The sequence below is a fragment of the Drosophila gunungcola genome, assembly GCF_025200985.1.
Source record: "Drosophila gunungcola strain Sukarami chromosome 2R unlocalized genomic scaffold, Dgunungcola_SK_2 000017F, whole genome shotgun sequence".
Classification (NCBI taxonomy): domain Eukaryota; kingdom Metazoa; phylum Arthropoda; class Insecta; order Diptera; family Drosophilidae; genus Drosophila; species Drosophila gunungcola.
The window spans coordinates 1,487,971-1,510,305 of record NW_026453173.1 but is presented as its reverse complement, the minus strand read 5'-3'; the positions used below and the strand labels follow the sequence as shown (position 1 = coordinate 1,510,305).

The window sequence follows — 22,335 nt, the reverse complement described above, 5'->3', positions numbered from 1 at the left end:
GTTCATTAGGGCGGACTTTATTTGTTAGTAAATTGTAAGACCATACTCTCACCGCCTTATATATTGCCTTTGGGGTTTTTAATGCATAACAAAAACAAAAAACAGAAAAAATGTGTGTATTAGTCATAGGTATGTTCCTAAATTGCTTTATCCAAATGCAAATTGCTTTTAAAATTCGTACCATTTTTTTTTATTTCTCTTTATCGATCATAAGTTACTTAAAATAGGATTCTGATCGCGATTTCAGTGTGACACAGTAACAAAAAATATAGCAATTTTTAAAATAAGTTCTAATTGGCTTAATGGTATAACATTTTATTTTGAATTTTTTGGTTTTAAAATAAATTATAATATATTATTTTAATATTATTAAATTAATTATAATATTATTATTTAAAGAATGTTGTTTCTAAATTTCAAGTCGATTGGAAAAATATTGACAAATGTTTATACCTGTTCACTACTACTAGTGCACTCTTGTTCAAAATTTTAAAGCGATTTTTATTATATGTTCAAAACGATCAGTGCACTAGTTCTGAAGTTTTCAAAATAATTTCTTAACATAAGCTAGGTTACGTTTGCTAACAAACAACACAAATACATACATACAAATTCATCCTGAATAAAAAAGTTTCATTTGTATACATTTTTTTTTTATTTTTAGACAATTTGACCTAAAATTGATGGTAAGCTGCCCTACATTAGAGAAATATTTTTCTAAACTCTAGAAAAGTTTTCCTTGCGTCAAGGGGTATTTTAGAAAGAGACACCATTAATTTTAAAAAAATGTACCTTAAAATTTATGGGTTGCCATTAATGACAAAAAGGGGGGAATTTCTAAATTTTAGGATAATTTTGTTGTGAGTGTATTTTCACAAATATCTTTTACCTTGCCTAGATGCAAAAAACTAGTACCTTTCCCAACACTGCATGTAAAACACTTTTCAATGTAACAATATCATTTTAACCCAACGAGTAACGGGTGTAATAATTACCACAACCGAAAGCAGTTATTTTATTCAGACTGATCAACAAATATATTTGAAATACATTTTCGTTTTTTAAAGTTTGATTTGGCTTATTAAATAAGTTTCTAACTGATAACTTTGAAGTGGAACTCTACTGTTACTGCTGAACTCTCTCAAAACAAAATTAACCCTAACAAGAAGGAAAGCAAACTTCGGCAAGCCGAAGTTCATATACCCTTGCAGCTATTGCATTAATTAAATACTTTTGAAAACATTTAAATTATGATTTTCTTAATTAAACATTGCTATATGTCGAAGAACTAAACAAAAAATTAAAAAACAGAAAAGTTATAATTTTTTTTCATTTATTTTTCCGATTGTTCCTATGGGAGCTATATGCTATAGTCGTCCGATTTTGATGAAATTTAAACCGTAATTCTGAAATATTAACACCATTACTATATCTCGAAGAACTAAACAAAAAATTAAAAACCAGCAAAGTTATAATTTTTTTTCATTTATTTTTCCGATTGTTCCTATGGGAGCTATATGCTATAGTCGTCCGATTTTGATGAAATTTAAATCGTAAATCGGAAATATTTTACCATTACTATATGTCGAAAAACTAAACAAAAAATTAAAAAACAGAAAAGTTATAATTTTTTTTCATTTATTATTCCGATTGTTCCTATGGGAGCTATATGCTATAGTCATCCGATCCGGCTCGTTCCGACTTATATACTACCTGCAATAGAAAGACAACTTTTGACAGACGGACGGACAGACGGACGGACAGACGGACATGGCTAGATCGACTCTACTAGTGATGCTGATCAAGAATATATATACTTTATAGGATCGGAAACGTCTCCTTCACTGCGTTGCAAACTTCTGACTGAAATTATAATACCCTCTGCAAGGGTATAAAAACAAGAAAATTGCCTATTTCTTCACTGGCATCGCAAAATAAATTTAAAAGTAAATTTTTCCTTTCTTAAATCTAGGGCGAAAACCTTTTAAAATAATGAAACCTTTTCCAAAATGTTGAAAATATTTCTTCAAACTTTGAACGCATTAATTAATTAATTTTTGCTTGTTTGGTTTGGTTATTATTTTTTTTCTGCAAACAATCTGATTTTTCTGTTTATTCTTATCGATATTTACACCATCGATATAGGCTAGCAGCATACTATTTTTACGCTCCTATTTTGCTGATCATGACAGAATAATTTTTGCATTATGTTTCAGTGATCATACGCGTTTGGCAGTACTATCAAAAGAAATCCATCAGTGAATAGTGATCATGTTGATCTGCTGAAAACTCCGATTGTTTATGATAAATTTTTTTTCAGCATAATTTTATATGTATTGTTGGAAGCATTTTTGCTTTTGAAGAAAACTAACTTTGTCCAAACTAAGTTATGAAATCATAAAATAAAAAAATTAAAAAAGAAAATGATTGTGCCGGCAGTGGGATTTTTACTTTTTTATTTCTGGTTATACCCTAAGAAAGCAATAACAGAAATCAGAGAACACAAATTGAAATTTTTTTTTAAATTAAATTTTTATAGTTCTTAAGAACTATGATTTAATCATAGAGTTAATTATAGCTTTCTGTGTTATAGAAAACATTTACTCAAAAAAACATTTCGATTTGAAACAAAAAAAATGTATATTTTAGAAAATAAGACTTAAAAATATATATATATATATATATAATATATTAAAACAATTAAGTTTTATGGCGAATTTCATTATTTTGGGGTACATTTTTTTTTGAGCGTAAAAAAAAAAGAAAAGTCTTCTGGGTGGAGTCGTTTTGAAATGTATTTAATAATGGAACGGAGCCTCAATGGGTACTTTCAAATCATTTTCGCATACAAATGTATTTTATATGTGAGAGGCTGACCTCAATCATTACCTTTGAAATGTTAAGAAATGGGAAAGTTCGTTAACAAGGCATTATACGTATGTTCAGACCCTTTTTACAGTTTCATTTTCAGTTAGTTTTACATCCAAATTAAAGAAAAAATTTTCGGCGAGTAGATCGTTAAGCTTAATACTAATAAAGCGTTCTGGTGTTTTAGCTTACTAAGTATTCAAGCTTAATTGGAATGGTACCCATTAGTGTTTTGTATGTAAGTATGCATATGCACGTATTTATGATTTCGTTACTTAGAAGCTGTTGAAGGTCATAATATGTCAGCCACACCCTTTTTAATTTTTGGGCTGTTTGTTCGACAAGAGGTGCGGTCCAACGTCTTAACTTTCCAAATTGTGTATAATTTACTGTTTTATTACAATCCGCCTTTTAATAGGCCTTCTTCACATAGCTTTTTATATCGAACGAACAATGCAAGATTATGGCTAATTTTGAGGCCTGCCAAAATTGATAAGTATTGAAAATCCAATTGACACAATACAATATTATGAACAAAACCAAGAAATTATTTTCAAGAAATTATGCGGGAACTAGAGAAGTGAGAGCTTGACCACCTTATTTATAAAGGTCAGATTTCCATTGATTTTGTTGGCCTTTTCACAAGAAAAAGAAAAATAATTTAGACGTCGATATGCGAAGTCTTACGGAAGTAGAAGGGTTTGAAAGTCAATTTTGAGCAATTTTGCAGGAATCCTGATGATTTTTTTCGCCAATCACAGCATATATCTTTATATATATACATTTTATAATATTAAAACAATATTTTTTGCCAAAATAATTATATAAATATAAATTTAATGACATTTTATTTGTATGTTATTCGCAGCCAAATTTTCTCATTTGTCAGAAAATAAACGTGGATTTTTTATAAACTGCAGTCAAAAAATAATTTGGGCAACTATTCCAGAAATTTACTATAAGGCTAGATCATGGTCGATTTAATTTTTCTAAAGTGAAAACCTATACTGTAACCTATACAAAAAAATGAATAATCCCTCATCCCTGCTAACAACTATGATCGTTGCAGTTCTGAAAATCATTACTGGCCCAAAGTAATGATTTCAGTATTTCATCAGTATGCCGACCGCGACGTCGACTGCAAGCGTAAAACTCTATCTATAAAAATTCTATCTCTTTCTCTTACTCTGTCTCTAACATAATTTGTGCTAACAAATTTTAAAACAAATATTCCCCCAAAAACAATCGGGTTTTAATGTAAAAATTGTATTTATTGTTTTTTGTTTTTTGTTAGAAAAAATCAAATCAGTTCATTTATTGATATCTTGCAACCGGCCGAGCTGCTAGCTAGAGCTTACGAGGCTTAGCAACAAATCTGAGCAGCTCAAGTTCGAATTCCACTCCTGTATAATATTTTTGTTTGCCTTTTTTGTATTAAATAATCAGGGAAAAGGGTTCTTAAAATAATAGCAGACGGAAACAAGAGGTGCTTTTATGTGCTTATCTAAGTTCAGACAGACAAAATATTTAACGCAAATTATTATAACTGTTATTGTTAATAAATTAAAATCAAGGATTATATTGAAAGCTTTAAAGTAAGTGGAAATGAGGAAAAAAAAAATTTTATATATGTATGTGAGTGCGTAAATATGCCAGGGGCCCGGCATTCAAAGTTGTTCATATTATAATATAAAATTTACAAAAAAACGTTTTGATATTTTAAAATCAAATTTACAAAAAAAATGTATAAGGTCAAATTGATATTATCAAAATGTTGTTTTCATTTTCTAACTTATTAATGTGATTTGCCAGGTATCTATCAACACCATTTTGTTACGGAATTTCATAAAAACAAGTACAATCAATTTTTTTTTTCTGTGTACTAATTCTAATCAAGAATATATATCGGTTGAAAACGTTTTTTTTACCTGTTACATTTTTTTCAAAAAATACAATATTTATTTATTTAATATTTTTTCTTTAAAAGTAAAGGATAAATCAAATATACACAAGTATTAAATTTTTATGATAATTTTTTTAACTCGAGATATTGTTCTTTATTTTTACATTTCTTACATTTTTTTTTAATTTTTACCATATTATACCTGAAAACAAGCAATGATAAGAACACAAAGGTTCCTCTAACATAACATTGTCCAATATACATACTTTTTGCTAGGCATCAATGGGCTGGGTACTTTTAGACTCGTATTAACCAATTAATTTTGTTGTGTGTAGAAAAAAGTGAAAGCCTAACCCTACGAAGTACATTTACATTTTTAAGCATGAAGTGTTGAATGCCTGTGTATTGGATATATCTATACAAACAAGAATATATGTTCATTAGGGCGGACTTTATTTGTTAGTAAATTGTAAGACCATACTCTCACCGCCTTATATATTGCCTTTGGGGTTTTTAATGCATAACAAAAACAAAAAACAGAAAAAATGTGTGTATTAGTCATAGGTATGTTCATAAATTGCTTTATCCAAATGCAAATTGCTTTTAAAATTCGTACAATTTTTTTAATTTCTCTTTATCGATCATAAGTTACTTAAAATAGGATTCTGATCGCGATTTCAGTGTAACACAGTAACAAAAAATATAGCAATTTTTAAATTAAGTTCTTATTGGCTTAATGGTATAAAATTTTATTTTGAATTTTTTGGTTTAAAAATAAAATTATAATATATTATTTTAATATTATTAAATTAATTAATATTATTATAATATTATTATTTAAAGAATGTTGTTTCTAAATTTCAAGTCGATTGGAAAAAAATTGACAAATGTTTATATCTGTTCACTACTACAAGTGCACTCTTGTTCAAAATTTTAAAGCGATTTTTATTTTATGTTCAAAACGATCAGTGCACTAGTTCTGAAGTTTTCAAAACAATCTCTTAACATAAGCTAGGTTACGTCGTTAAGTTTTTTTCGAGTTTCTTAATATATCATTTTTATAATACTAAATTAACAGATTTGTTTCGCTAAAAACAAATATTAAACAAAACAGAACTTTTTAGATACCCGTTATTCATCCAACAAAATTCAAACTAAATATTCCCCCTACAAGACAATCAAAGTTTAGGTTGCGTCATCTGTCGAAATGCATAGGCAACACTAAAAGCTACGAGCGTGCAGCACCAACACCCCGTTATCAGTTCTTTCGTTCAGTCTATCTACTGGAGCGATCACCGGCAGAGCAGCGGCCGAGAAGCGGCCGAGCAGCGGCAGAGGGGCTGCAGAAGGGCAGCAGAGGACTTATTAACCCTATAACTTTTAAAATAAAAGATTGATTTTTGTGTCTATAGTTATGACCGAAACACACACACAAAGTCAAATAGCTACGGTCTAGCATGTCTCAGAGTGGCATTACATACATTCACGAGAGAGTGCGTAGGGATTACTAGATCTGCCTGCCAAATTCCAAATCTCTAGCTTTTATAGTTTCAGGGATCTCGACGTTTATACAGACGGACAGACAGACTGGCATGGCTAGATCGACTCTGCTTGATCCTGATCAAGAATATATATACTTTAAAGATTACAATATACCCTTTTACATTACAGTACATTTCGAAAAGCGGGCCATCGATTGTTTAACAATATAATTATGATTTTTAGTTTTTAGATGATCCAATCTGGGCTTCCGAGACGCTTTGATGTAATAGCTGCCGTTGCCGTATCTCTTTGAAAATTAAATATAATTTTGTTTAATTAGTATACTTTAATGAACCATTAGTTTCCTTAAAAAAATGTACAAAAATAGACATTTTTGATTTTGAAATAAATTCTCTTGACACCAAAACATAGCCTTTCAGACACTGAGAGCTTTTGTATCTTATTTTAGATAATAAAAGTCCACCCTAATGTTCGTATGTATACTCAACGTTTAGACTTTAAAGATCTGGCCCCGTTGTGTCCAAACTAAGTCGCGATTTAGATTGGTTTTTGTTTTCTATGGTTCGTTTGCTTACCTAGTCTGTGGCTTTGCTTTTAGTCTGTTTAATATTGTTCATTTTTTTTTTCAAAAAAAAAAAGTTCCAGAGCAACTTTATATGTATGTAGCAAAATTAGTAGTTTTCTTGTCGGTCGTCGTCAACTAGTTTTTCTGTTCCATTTCGTTGAGCTGCAAAGAGAGCTCGATACAAAGCATGGACACTTAATACACTTAACTGTTTCTGTATGTACATATATGATTTACAGATACAGTTTCAGAGTTAACCAGAAAACTTGCTCCTCAACTAAGTCTCGAATTTAAAGTTATTTTGACTACTTTATTTTTTTGAACCAAATGGTCAAGAATCAATAGGGGCGATCTACATAAAATGATGTTAGAGATTTGCAACTAGAATTTTTTTTAAACATGGGTATAGTTGTTAAACTTACTTGGTATGGCAATATTGGCGTACACAGAAAAAAAAATACAATACGATATTGATATAAATTTTTGATTTTTGAAAAAACAAAAAATATATCAATACTTTATGTTATATGCCTTGTCATAAGCTGCTTGGTTTTTAAAAGGACGAGCCATGCGGTGGGAAATATTTGGCTGCAAACATCTGAATTAAATAAAAATACCCTCTGGAAAAGTAAAACATAGTAAATACATGCTAATGCATATATACATATTTGCTTTTAAAAAAATAGTTTGACTGATCCGACAGGCTTTGGCACACTTTTCGGGCTTGCAAATATATATGTACATATGTATGTATGTATTTAATTAACAAATGCCCAACTGTTTTTAAAATTTGAATTCGTTGTATTATTTTGCGATACAAGCTTTTGACATTTTTACTTTGAATTTAAATACATACACCTGTCAACATGTAGCTACATACATAGTCGCAATGGTTTAGAAAGTATTAACCTATGTACACAAAATAAACAATCATACACCTTAAGTTTCATGTTTTAGGTTTTCTTTCAATCTTGAATATAAAAATGATAATTTCTAATGCAGGTATGTACATACATAAGAGCCACGTCTCTTAAATTGTATATAAAAATACCTATGTATTGACATTAGTATTCAAATTTGAAGCTTAAAGTTACCTTGAATCAGTCATACTTTTAAGCTGGACCATTTAATACCCGTTGCAGACCGGTTTTAAACTTGATAAGTCTTAAGAAATATTTTTACGTTGAAGTTATTTAATTATACTTATTCATATTATTTAAAAATGCCGTTTATGTTGTTTCTCAACTGCATCTAGAGAAAGATAATTTTAAAAGATATAAGTAAACATACATACAAACACACATACATACAAATTTCTGTTACCTATTACAATCCCAAGTTATTTTTAGGTTTGGCATCTTGTATAAAAATGCTGGGGCTTTTGTTAGAAAACGAGAAATATATAATTCTTTTAATCAGTCGTTTTTGAGATAATCAAAAAATAGATTTTTCTGAGAACGTTCAGTTCCGCCGTAGAACAAAAACACGAGGAAAAAATAATATAGTTTTTTGTGTTTTTAAAAATGTATTGTATTGTTATTGCTTGTACGATTTTATAAAAAAAAACGTTAAAAAATTATGAATGATTAATTCCTTCGTAATTTATTAGTAAGCATCTACCTAATGCTTTTTCAAGTACTCAACTGTCTCATTACTGGAAGTTACGATTTTTGCAACATAAAAACTTGAATCGCCACTCAAAGACATATAAATAAACTTTTTAAGACACATTTCGGACTTTCAGTATGTACATATGTATTTTGGATTTCTGATTACAAATAATTGCGTCTTGTGGTGCATATTGTAAGATACCTATGGATTATTGGTTTATCTAATGAAAGTGATTGAGATGAACGACAATTCATGACACGGTTACAGAGCAAAACAAAGTTTTATTGCAAATCAATATCTTGTAATTAAAACCCCGTCCAGAATTACAAAAAAAAATTAATTTTGTTATTTCTTTTTTTTAAATCCTCATACTTTTTGATCTTCCAGTGAACCAATTTGAATTTATGCAAAATTCAACGACCTTTTCCTAAAATGAGACATTGCTAAACAAAATCACAGAATCAGTTACAGCTTTTAGCAAATAATTGGAATTCAAAAGGATCAACTATATTAGTTCTAATTTAATCTATTTTGCCAGACTTGAACAAGAAAACCGGATTTCTGGTGGCTTACAAATTTAAATCGACAATATCCTCCAGAGAAAAAACCTTGATATTCCGGTACAGTTGAACTCACAGATTTAGAAAATCAAACTTAAAGTGGGGAAAAACGTTTTAAACAGTTTTCATGCCTATTTTATTTTTTATATCCAGTTCTGCCTAACCAATTTCGGTCATCTATAGCGTATTTCACTAAAAATATATTGTCTTTAACTTTTTAATATATGTTACTAAGATTGGTTTATTTGGTTAGTCTATTTGATTGGTTAGAAACAATAAATTATAGACAAGAAAGGAAGCAGACTTCGCCAAGCCTCAGTTTATATACCCTTGAGGCTATTTCAAAAATAAAACTTCTAAATTTCGAACTATAATAGTATCCATTTAAAACCATTGAGGCTTTAATGATTCACTTCAATTATTTTATCGTTCTTATTGCAGTTGTATGGTATCGTTTTCCGATTTTAATAAAATTAAAAGCTTTATTTGGAATTTTTAAACCAAAAGATTTACAAAAAAATTGAAAGTTAGAGAAGTTATGTTAGATAGGTTTTCTAATACGTATCAAAAAGTTGAAGAATTTTTTATTTGTAGTAAAATCAGCTATTGATGACCTATGATGATCGGTTAAGCAGAACTGGACTTAAAATTGAAATAGGCAGGGAAATAGGTGAAAAACATACTTCACACTCTTAAAAAAATGGTGCCATGCAACAAATTTTGAGTGTCACTTTCTAAATCAGGGAGTCCAACTTTACCGGAAAATTAAGATTTGATCGCTGAAGGACTTTGTTTATTTAAATTTTTAAGCCAGTGAAATCCACCAAGTATTCTTACAGTAGTCTCTGTCAATTTTAAATACAAAGTTAAAGTTTGCGCAGCCCCCAATATTAATAAGGGTTGACATGAAAATATTATTTTCGTGGCATTTATTCTAAGCAATCTCAAGTTAGTTTGTTTTACAGCATGCATTAACTTGCAGCTTATGTTTACTTCAAATTTATGACGACCCTAGAACCTACTCACTAGTAAAGTAAGAGTGATACTATAGTGCAGCACAAAATATGACCGAAGGCAAAATTGATGGCACAATTCAAAACAATATAAATTATGTTGAAATAAAGATCGAAGATTAGGTGGCGCCCTCTGTCGAACTGCATAGCCAACATTAGAAGCGAAGTGCGTGCAGCACCTCACCTCCAGATAACAGTTCTTTCGTTCCGTCTCTCTACTGCAGCGATTACAGGCAGAGCAGTGGCCGAGCACCGGCCGAGCAGCGGCAGAGTGGCGGCAAGGACCCGGCAGAGATCGGCAGAAGGGGAGGGTAGATGAGTTCATAGCCCAATAACTTCCAAAATGTTAAAAAATATCGAATTTAGAAATTCTTGTTCTTTTTTTTTCCTTGATTAGGATATTTCGTAAAATTTTATGTTATACTTAAAGTAATTGCTAAAGTTTTTCAATTACAATTTTTACAAGCCAATAAATGATGAAGTGTTAAACTTTACTGATTATCAGATTTAAAGTTTGGAGTAATTTATTTAAGTCGAGTATATTCTAACAGCAGAACAAACAATGAAATTAAAAAGGTTTCCGACTTGAAACTGACGCACTCATACATGGCCAGAATCTAAGAAAGATAAGGACTACCTTTTATTAAAACAATCTTAGTCTTGTAAAATAATCTATTAACCATAGCATAGAATCATAAAAAATAAACATAGATATCTAGACCACAGTATTTATATGAAATTTTCACATTAAAAGAATTTTTTATATGATTTAGTTCTGCTCTTAACTTGGTGAGTAAAAAACAGCTTTCGCTCTTATCTACACGTAAAGCAAAGTTGCCATTGTTTAAAATAATATAATATATAATAATATATACAATAATGTATATAATATAATAATATATGTAAAAACATTTATATGTTATAAGACTTATTATTTATTTTCGCTTAATTATATACAAATGATGATCATTTAAAAAAAATTAATTTAAGGGAAATGTGCTCAAGAATGAACTCTGTGTGCGGTTATTAACACTAAATTTTACTAAAAAATATTATATATATTAGTTGTTAAACTTAAACTAGATGTCAATTAATTCCTATGTTTATCAATAGTCTAAAACATAGTTAAATTGTTTGTTAGCGGATGTGTGCTTAGGGAACTTCCGGTTTTTAATATATTACCGATGTTTTAAGAAGCAAAACAAAAAAGAAAATTGGTGAAATTAAGTAGAGGGGGGGGATACAAAACAACACGTATTTTTGTAACTTTGTGAACAAAAACTATTTTTATTTGATATTTACAGGGTATAAAAGGTTTTGGGAAACATTACTGGTCCTACTTTTTTTGTGTTTTGTAACTATGTACCGGTTATTATGACGAGCTGTCTTAATTGAAGCATTCTCTCAACTAGTCGCCAAAGTGAATGTAAGTTTGCCAGAGTAATTTACCTGTGAACTCATTCACATTTCTTAGCTTTACAAACCTAATACTATTTAGTAATTGGATGAATAATTTATTGGGGGTTCTTTACCTTTTATACGTTGCTTAAGCTGAGAGTTACCAACACGTACTGCAGAGGTTTCAGGAAAATCAGAAAATATAATAATAGCCAGGAGCAAAAAAAAAGTCTGATTAAATTCCTTGCGCTCCATGGCCTGCAGTAAAATTTGAAATGTTAAAATTTTTCTTTAATTCACTGAGCACCTTTACTTTGCGAAAGATTGTAAAATGTGTAAGTATATTTGAGTCAGGATAATCACAACACAAGTCAATATTTTCTCTTGTTTGTATGTATGTATGTATACTAAACGAAAACTACAACAGCTGAACTGATTTCAGCTATATGATGTACGCGCAACGCGTTTAAGCACCAAACTGAAGCAGTAGCTTCATACGTAAGACTATATAAAATGTTTAAAACAGAAAAAACTGCAAAACGAGCTTACGAACGAGTCAGGGAAGGGAATGGCTCAGTGAATCATGACATGGCTCAGAGAGCGCAAGAAATTGCAGCAGCCAACTTGATCACGATCTCAGAGCAAGTTCGCCGAGTTTAGCTCACAAAAGCTCAAATCACAAATAGAAAAGATGATCACACGAAATTAAACTGGCATTTGCTTAAACCAAGTCAAAAGAGTGTTTTTAAGTTCATACCGATATGTATAATTTTTTTTTTTTTTAATTTTGTAAAATTGTACATACCCCGGGTCTATTATTAAATTATGTATTTTTATGCCATTTAAAATTAAAGGAAACCATCTTTAAGTGTATATATGTAAAAAGTTTCAGGATTCTTAAAGGTTTAGTTGTTTTTTTATTAATTAATTAAGCTTAAATTTTCTGGAAAGAACATCTTATGTATGTATGATTGAAGTAGATTTCTGAGACAACCCCGATAATACAACTAGGTACACTTATAAAATTTTTTTTCTTAGACGTAGAAAATCTCCTTTGAATTTGTGATTTTTCCTATATTACAGAAATAAGGTTTCGAAAATTAAGGGCAAAATTTTTCTATTAACAATTTTCTGTATTTTATAAAAATTGAGTTGTTTAAAAATATCTTAAGACCATAAGGCTAAAACTAAAGTCGATTCGCCATTGACTGAAATTCGATGTCGAATACAGAAAAATTTAGGTAAGTACATGAAGTACTAAATAAGTACAAATCTGCGTGTTTATGCTGACTTTGCTGAAAACGGCTATAACTTTTTCAGATGCAAATCAAACAATTTTTTTGAAACACAGAAAAATTTTCTTTGTTCAGCAATGTCAGCATAAACACGCAGAAATTTGTACATATTTAGTTCTTTATGTTCTTATCTAAACTTTTCTGTATTCGACATCGAATTTCGGCGAAGGGCGAATCGACTTTAGTTTTAGAAAATGATTTTCATAAATATAAGAACTTTTACTTAAACTCACAATGTACAAGTATTCTCAACCAATGGGAGGGCAACCAAGTATATTTTCTTCAATTTAAACGGTTTTTATAACGTTTTTGGCAACTTGTTTAATGGAACGACAAAAAAAAAATTAATACAAATAGGAGGAGTAAAAAATACCAAAAGCTAAAATTAAACAAATTTTAATTTTGAACTTGCCAATACTTTAGTGGCCTGACCAGCTAGACCACGCTAAAAATGTACAAAAAAAATGTTGTCTTCATAGAACTTTCTAAAATCAAGTGCGGATTCGCCCTCAATTTATAACAAAAAATCGCCTTAATTTTAAGAAAAGTACGCACGTCAATCATGATAAAATCGCCTTTAGTCTCAGAAAAATATCATGCTTCTTACTCTTCATACACACCATTTTGACTTTAAATGTCAAATTTTCTTAAAAAAAAGACAAAAATTTTTAATTTGAAAATAACGATCGATTTTTTTTGATTTTAATTTTTTTTTTTTTTCAAGAAAGTAAGCAACTTCGGCATGAAGATTTTCACTTCAATTATTCGATCGTTCCTAAGACAGTTGTAAGATATAATTTTTCCATTTATTCAAAATTAAAAACGTAATTCTGAAAAATTAAACCATTAAAGCCGAATCACAAACAAAAAAAAACAGACTTCGGCAAGCCGAAGTTAATATACCCTTTCACCTACTCCAAAAATTAAATATTCTTTAAAACATTTAAATTATGATTTATTTGCCTTTATGTTTAAAAACATTGAAGCTATGATGAAGCTCAATTATTCGATCGGTCCTATGGCAGCTATGTAATACCGTTTTCCAATTTGAACAAAATTAAAAGCGTAATTCTGAACTATCAAATTATTAATAAGTCAAAAATAATTTAAACCAAATTACAAAACAGAAAAGTTAATTTTTTTTTTTAATTTTTTTTTGTATTTAAATTGTTCAAATAGAAGCTATATGATAAAGTCGTCCGATTTTAATGAAATTTAAATAAATTTATGTCGAAGCTAAGCTCAAATTTTTTTGTCTCCTTCACTGCGTTGCAAACTTCTGGCTGAAATTATAATACCCTCTGCAAGGGTATTTCTACACTCATAGAAAAAAATTCCCAAAATTTAAAAATCTCGCCTTTAAATCGGCCAGTCTTTGGATCAGTGACAAAAATTTCTTGTTCAAGAAAAAATTGTAATTAAAAATGGAAACCCTTTCTGATTGTAAGCTTTAAAAAAAAAATTCTTAATTCTTATTCTTTTTTTTTAGATGAATTTAGTATTTAGCAATATCCTTTAAAAATAGAAAACCAGACTTTGACTTACAAAAGCAACTCGAAAGAAAAACGGTAGAAGACGAAGTCAACGCATGACTTTGCAGAACGCTCAAAGGGTGTTCGACATAACAACGTCATTCATTAGGTTTTTAACGGAAAAATCGACTTTGAGATCAAGGAAAAGGTATCCCTAGCGGCTAAGTTACCTGACCAGATATCTGAACAGTTCTTTTTTCTTCTATTTAAACTCACCTTTTTTCGTATTTGATGAAAAAGGGAAAACACTCACGTGTCCTAATGTGCTTAGCTAAAGTTAAGGCATACAAAAACTTTAGGAAATTATCTAAAACGATCATAACTTTTTATTGTTGAAACATAAAAATAAACACTTTTTGAATAGATAGTATCAGATTATAAGCCATCTGTAAAAATGTATGTTTTATTTTTATTTTGATTGTTTTGATTTTTTTAACATCACTCGTCCAAGCTGACGAAACAACTCATTCTTTGAGTGCGGACATAGCCTAGTGTTACAATGTCCAACTCCCGCGCATAAGGCCCAGGTTGGATTCTCGCAGACGACTGTTGCCGACTGCGATTTCATACAAATACTGTTCGTGTCGCGGCGCTTCCCCTGGCAGAACTCGGAGAAATTATCTCATTTTTAAGAAACATAATTTTTATTTTAAGAAATAATTTTTCTTGTTTCAAAAATATTTTTTCTAATTTTAAGAAACATTCTTGATTTAAGAAACAATATTAATAACATAACTTCTTATTAACTTAAGAAATTTTATTTCTTCGTTTTAGAAATAATATTTCTTGGTTTAAGAGCTGCATTTCTTGTTTTAGGAAAGGAATCACCTTTATTTTAAGAATGAAATTTTCTTCTCCTTGGCGAAAATTTAAAGGCGATTTTACTGGATTTTAGTGAAAAATTTCTATAAGTGTAGGGACTAAAGAACATGTAGTGACGATGCGCACCCAGAGCGTGTGCATAGGAGTGCATAGCCGCAGAATTGAAAAACTGCTGTGATGGTAATTTACCAATCGAAAGGTATCGCTAAATAAATATAAATATCATACCTAGTCTTTAGAGAAGTTTATTGGTTAAGGAGAAAGGGCGGTGAAAGTGACATACTAAAATTTTTTTTAAGTGGACATCCTGAGCTTGGGTTGGTAATATATTACACTTTTTTAACACAGTTTAAATTTTATTAAAAAAAACCCGTGGAATGACACACAAATTTGCTTGGATTCTATACTCCGTTCAAAAGTTATTCTTTTAGTAGAATACAAAAGTGTTTTTATATCGTTTCTCAATTTCAAAAAATTTTAAGTTTTCAAGGACTTTTAAGGAAGTCGTAAAAAAATGTTTGCTCTAAGTTTGTAGAAGTTAACGCTGCTTAGGCAAGAATTTTATATCCTTACAAATGGAATTTTCAATTTCAGTCAGAAGGCCACATTCCCGATCCTAACAGCATCATTAGGAGAGTCGATCTAGCCATGTCCGATTGTTTGTCCACTCGTTTCTACGCAAACTAGCCAATCAGTTTAAAAACTATTAGTAGAAGTTGAAACGAAAGTATTGGTTTATTGTTTCAGAGTTACGGCTCTAATCATATTTAAATCAGACCACAAAAATAAATATATTTTTGTTTTAAAAAATTTGAATTTTTTGAACAGTGGCAAGAGTGTATAAGCTTGGACTTTCCCTAGTTTGTTTCCTTTCTAGTTAGCTAAGCTTTAAAGTCTTGCCAAACGTACTTTGTTAAAACAAAATAGTACTGAAGTATAGGTAAACGTCTTTTTTGTGACAATATTGGGGCACTTCGACTATATTTCAAACAAAAACTTCTGATATCAAACAAAAACACCTCTTAACGAGGTAAAAAAGTCGTGACGCTCGCATCTTCAACATAGAAAATATATGATATCAAATTTTGTGACGAAAAGTGTATAACTATTGGCCTAAATAATTACACTTTTCAAATGTTCCCATTCGTCACGCTAAGATAAAAATGCCTGTTTAGGCAAAAATCTGGATGAAGCGGTCCGAATGGAAACATTAAATACTCGTATAAAATATAAATGTTTCCTAAAATATATAAATGTTTTTAAAAATATAGAAATGTTGAATAAAATATACTTTCTTACATATGGACATCTTTTCTTTGATACAATAATCAATTTCTAAAATTTCGTAACCTGAAACTAACCCTTAAACTTATAAATATTTCCTAAGATTTATAAATATTTTCTAAAAACTAAAAATGCTTGAACTGTGTGAACGAAATATTCAAGCTTGTTAGCTTGGGGTAAGAGCATATAACTGGAAATCTAAGTAACACAAGTTCAAGTTCCATTGGCGACATAACGGCCTTTTTTTAATTTATTTGTTATGTACAGACACAGAAACAACATTTATTTAATTTTTAAAGTCAAATTTGTCTTTGAGTCAGCCTTGACTTAGGTGGTTAATCGGTATCCTAGCGGCTAAGTCGTTTGACCAGATACCTGAGCAGCAATTCTGAGCAGCAAGAGTTCGAATACCATCTCGGAATATTTTTTTTCCAAACTTTATACCCTTGCAGAGAGTATTATAATTTCAGTCAGAAGTTTGCAACGCAGTGAAGGAGACATTTCGGACGAGTATAGCATATAGCTCCCATAGAAACAATCAGAAAAATAAATGAAAAAAAATTATAACTTTGCTGTTATTAATTTTTTTTTAGTTCTTCATTATGTAATAATGGTTGAATATTTTAGAATTACGGTTTAAATTTCATCAAAATCGGACGACTATATCATTTAGCTCCCATAGGAACAATCGGAAAAAAAAAATGAAAAAAAATTATAACTTAGTTATTTTATTTATAACTTAGCTATTTTTTAATTTTTTTCTTAGTTCTTCAACATGGTAACAACATAGTAATGGTTGAATATTTTAGAATTACGGTTTAAATTTCATCAAAATCGGACGACTATATCATTTAGCTCCCATAGGAACAATTGGAAAAAAAAAAATGAAAAAAAAATTATAACTTAGCTATTTTTTAATTTTTTTCTTAGTTCTTCAATATATAGTAATGGTTGAATATTTCAGAATTACGTTTTGAGTTTCATCAAAATCGGACGACTATATCACATAGCTCCCATAGATACAATAAAAATATATAAAATAATTATCTAATAATTGAGCTGCAAATCATCATAGCTCCAATGTTTTTCAAAATATACGCAAGTAAATCATAATTTTAATGTTTTCAAAAATATTTAATTCTTGCAAGAGCTGCAAGGGTAAATGAACTTCGGCTTTGTCGAATTTTGCTTTCCTTCTTGTTTTTTATTTGATTTGCCTGTGCAAAACAGAACACAAGGAAAGGACAAACTCTCATGTGTCTTAATGTGCTTAGCTAAGTTTAGGCAAACAACATACATTAGGAAATGATCTTAAATGATCATGACTTTTTATTGTTAATATAAAAAAATAAACTATTTCTGAATATATAGATTCAGATTCTAGCATGACTCGTCCAAGCTGACGAGACAGACCTTGCTTTTGACGTTATTTCTTTGAGTGCGAACATAGCCTAGTGTTACATTGTCCATCTCCCGCGTGGAAGTCCCGTTTTCGATAATAGCCGACGACAAGATAAAAATTAGAGTTTTTTTTTTTTTAATTTAGGCATTATTTGTAAAATGTTCTTATGTAAATTTTACCTAACATGTTTGTCTTTATCATCTTTTCCCCTAGTTTAATTTGAAATGAAAATGCATGTATAATATGGCTGTTGGCACCCTGAAGGACTTAAGGCGTCGAGAACTGAGTCGAGGCAACGAGCAATAAGGACGAGCGGCAACCTGACCGCCATCCGTCCCGCAAAGTATAGCTTTGCGGCGGTCCCGCGGGAACGGAACTCTTCTACCTGTTCCTCTTCTACCATTGCTCCTGTATATAATAATAAAAAAAAAAAAAACATGTGACATCCCAGTCGGAAAAACACGCACCCAGGATGTGTTCTTTTACACTTCCTTTGCATGCGAAAAACGCATTCCAGATCCCTGAAAGCTCCCTTTCCTTTTAGTTCGAGACGGGACAAGAAGCAAGACATCTTTTAGAACCGATCTAAGAACGAATATTAATATGTTTGATTGGAAGGTATGTAGTTTCTACTTCGGAAACTATTTGTACTTTACGAAGGAAGCATTCTACAGCGCACTGTTAGAATGAACCCTTCTGGATTGCTTCCAAAGCAAGCATTGCGTAACACTTCTAAAGAATGAATATTGATCCACAAGAACACATTTAGAATGATTCTAAAACATGCCTTTTAATAGTCTTACCCAAGAGTGCAAATATTATCGTTCCCCAAAAAGGTATTGGGAACAGTTCTATTTTTTAATTTATATTTTTATTTATTTAATTTTTTTTATATAAACATTTGCTTTAAAATTAATTGTTTCACTCTGGGTCGTTTAAATCCCCTCTCATCTTTTTGGCCATACTTTTAGCCTTGTAAGTGTTTTACTTAGCCCTAGTGAAGGCCAGTCGAAGCTCTTTGGTGAAGCGGTAGCCGTCCCTCCTTTTAGATTTTGAAAATATAATATTTATAAAATTATAATGCTTGTCATTTAACACACTATGTTTTTTGTTTTTACTCAAAAATTGTAAAGCACTAAAAAGTTTAAAAATTGGACAATGAGCAAAAATTAAACAATATCACATAGAAGAAAATATGTAATTTTATTAAAATATGATTGTAAGTTTGTAAAACCCTTATCGAATATGTCAAATTTAAATGAATGTAGGACGCAAAACCTTCCTTGTCCCTAGTACCGCCGTAGCTAAACTCCAATATTAAACTTGGATACCTTACAAATATTCCTTGGCAAATTTTCCTCTAAAAGAGTTTTGAATATTGCAATCTGAAAAATATAGCTGCAGTTGTAAGTCCACCCTAGGCAGAAGGAAAAGGAAGAGAGAAAAATGAGAGCACACAAATGAACGCACCGATTTCACAAAACACAAAAGTTAAATTTATGAAATATACATATATAAATTACCTTCTGTTTTGAAATAGTTTTTTTACAACTCAAATCTTATTGCAGTGTACGCTCAAAAATAAATAATTCGTTTTATTTATTTGATTAACAGCCACACACGGTTTTAGGAACAATTTGTTTACATTTGTGTTGACCGTAAACTGTTTTTAAGACTGTTAATAAGTGTTTAAAAATTGCATATTTTTTTGACACATGTTTTAAAATTAGTCCAGTTTTTGTTCGTGTTTTGTCGTTCACATTATTAGTATTTGTTATGACCGTACACGGCATATAAGATTGTTAATAAGTGTTTTTAAATTTAATATTTTTTTGGAACAGGTACACATTACATATTGTTTTAATTAATCCAGTGTTTGGTTCATGTTAATTTACTAAGAGTATTGAAACTCCCTTTTTTTTTAGTTTGTTTTTATCAACACTTTACTTACTTGAAAATTTCAACGGCAGCGATTTTAATTATAATTTGAAAAACTGCTCACGAGATTGTCTCCAAGAAAAATCAAATCGCAAGTGGCGAGAAATGCAAAAGAAACGAAAAAGACCGCGCGCTCTTTTGCATTTTCTCTTCCGTTCTTGTCGTTTTCTTTTACAGTGATTACAGTGGCGGAGGAAAGTATAGGGCCGGCAAATGTAAAATAATAATTCAAATCAAAATCACGATTTGAAAAGAAATCATGTAATCGTTATATATTATTACCTAAAATAATAATATATAACATACTGCTTCAAATAAATAATTTTCTAATATAATATAAATACATTAAATATTATTATTAATAAAATATTAAACATTAATTAATATTACAGAATAATTATTATATTAATTATATATATTATTACCTAAAATAATAATATATAACATACTGCTTCAAATAAATAATTTTCTAATATAATATAAAATACATTAAATATTATTATTAATAAAATATTAAACATTAATTAATATTACAGAATAATTTTAGGAACAATTTTAACAAGTCATTTACCACCAACATAACAAAGCGTACGGTTTTTTTTTAGAGAAAAGTGAAAATATTTACGCCGCTGCTGTTCATTAAAAAAACAAGAAAGGAAGCAAACTTCGGCAAGCCGAAGTTTATATACCCTTGCAGCTATTGCAAGAATTAAATATTTTTGAAAACATTAAAATTGTGATTTACTTGCGTATATGTCTAAAAACATTGAAGCAATGATGATTTGCAGCTCAATTATTAGGTAGTTATTTTATATAATTTTATTATTTATATGGGAGCTATATGATATAGTCGTCCTATTTTGATGAAATTTTAACCGTAATTCTGAAATATTTATCCATTACTATATGTCGAAGAACTTATAGAAAAATTTAAAAACACCCAAGTTATAATTTTTTTTTTATTTACTTTTATGATTGTTCCTATGGGCGCTATATGCTATAGTCGTCCGATTTTGATGAAATTTAAACCGTAATTCTGAAATATTTATCCATTAATATATCTCGAAGAACTAAAAAAAAAATTAAAAAACAGAAAAGTTATAATTTTTTTTCATAGTCGTCCGATTTTGATGAAATTTTAACCGTAATTCTGAAATATTTATCCATTACTATATGTCGAAGAACTTATAGAAAAATTTAAAAACACCCAAGTTATAATTTTTTTTTATTTACTTTTATGATTGTTCCTATGGGCGCTATATGCTATAGTCGTCCGATTTTGATGAAATTTAAACCGTAATTCTGAAATATTTATCCATTACTAAATGTCGAAGAACTAAAAAAAAAATTAAAAAACAGCAAAGTTATAGTTTTTTTTCATTTATTTTTCCGATTGTACCTATGGGAGCTATATGCTATAGTCGTCCGATCCGGCTCGTTCCGACTTATATACTACCTGCAATAGAAAGACAACTTTTGGGAAAGTTTCATGCAGATAGCTTAAAAACTGAGAGACTAGTTTGCATATAAACGGACGGACAGACGGACAGACGGACGGACAGACGGACGGACAGACGGACATGGCTAGATAGACTCTATCAGTGATGCTGATCAAGAATATATATACTTTATAGGGTCGGAAACGTCTCCTTCACTGCGTTGCAAACTTCTGACTGAAATTATAATACCCTCTGCAAGGGTTTAAAAATACTGATTTCGGACGCAATTGACTTAAAAAAAAAACCATTTATACATTTTGTTGTGAAAAAATTGTAAATAACCCTTGAGGCATAAAAGCACAGATGTGTTTGGTAACCATTGTGGTAGTAAAACGAAAAAAAAAATGTTTTTTGAAATTTACGTATGCCTTTCAGCACTTTCAGCACAAAAAAATTAATTTAAAACGAGCAACATGGTACAAAATCTGATTTATTTATTGAAGAAAGGTATTCAATATTTTAGCTAGTATGCTTGAAAACAGGAAATCATTTACATAACGACGTTTACCAAAACATACTCCTGCATCATTTCAGGAAAAAAAAATTTCTATTTTTTGTTTAGTAGCAACATGTTGCGTCCAAAATTGTCGCGTCAAAAATCTATATTTATTAACACAAAAAAAAACATTTGCAAATTTTCTTAGGTGAATACTAGCACCCTCAAAGAATATTGAAAATGGACATTCGCGGACATTTTGTGTTTTTATCATAATTTGTAAATTGCTGTTCCACTTTTGTCGCGTCTGAAATTCACGTATTTTTTTTTTAAATTCCAAGAAGTTACTGAAAATATTTATCAAAGTTTTTTGCCATTGCACACTGGGCCAGAAGGCCCAAGTTTTGGCCAAAAGTCCGTTTTTTTTTTCTAGAAAATTAATAAATAAAGTATGGGTTCTCCTTTTTAATAAACATTAAACAAATTTAGGCCAAGATTTCAAAGAATTTCGCTGAATGGATTTTTTTGGCATATTTTTAAAGATATATTTTCATGCAAAATTGAACAAAAAATAAAAAATAATCTAGTGAAAAGAGATGAACAATGTAATGGTTTATATACACTAAAAATAAACTCTTATTTTTTTTTTTGGTTTTTGCTGACCCTTCTACCTAACATCACCTTTAAAATAACTTTTAGAGTCCCT

General features: G+C 29.9%; 1 protein-coding gene and 1 long non-coding RNA gene across 5 annotated transcripts in view; one reads left to right on the top strand and one right to left on the bottom strand.

Annotated features, from left to right (window-relative positions):
• Positions 1 to 11,918, bottom strand: part of LOC128256368 (uncharacterized) — a 61,770-nt gene extending 49,852 nt beyond the window's left edge. For 2 of the 4 annotated variants that reach the window (XM_052986672.1, XM_052986671.1), the window contains exon 1: positions 11,556 to 11,918. In XM_052986672.1, coding sequence (XP_052842632.1) covers positions 11,556 to 11,676 — 121 coding nt within the window. In that variant the 5' untranslated portion in view covers positions 11,677 to 11,918. The remainder of the gene's footprint in view (positions 1 to 11,555) is intronic. The other 2 variants (XM_052986669.1, XM_052986670.1) reach the window with 2 other exon arrangements.
• On the top strand, positions 8,282 to 18,558 carry LOC128256379 (uncharacterized). Its single transcript, XR_008267765.1, has 3 exons — positions 8,282 to 8,447; positions 11,328 to 11,449; positions 17,970 to 18,558. It is a non-coding gene; the product is annotated as an uncharacterized LOC128256379 (long non-coding RNA).
• The last annotated feature ends 3,777 nt before the right edge of the window (positions 18,559 to 22,335 follow it).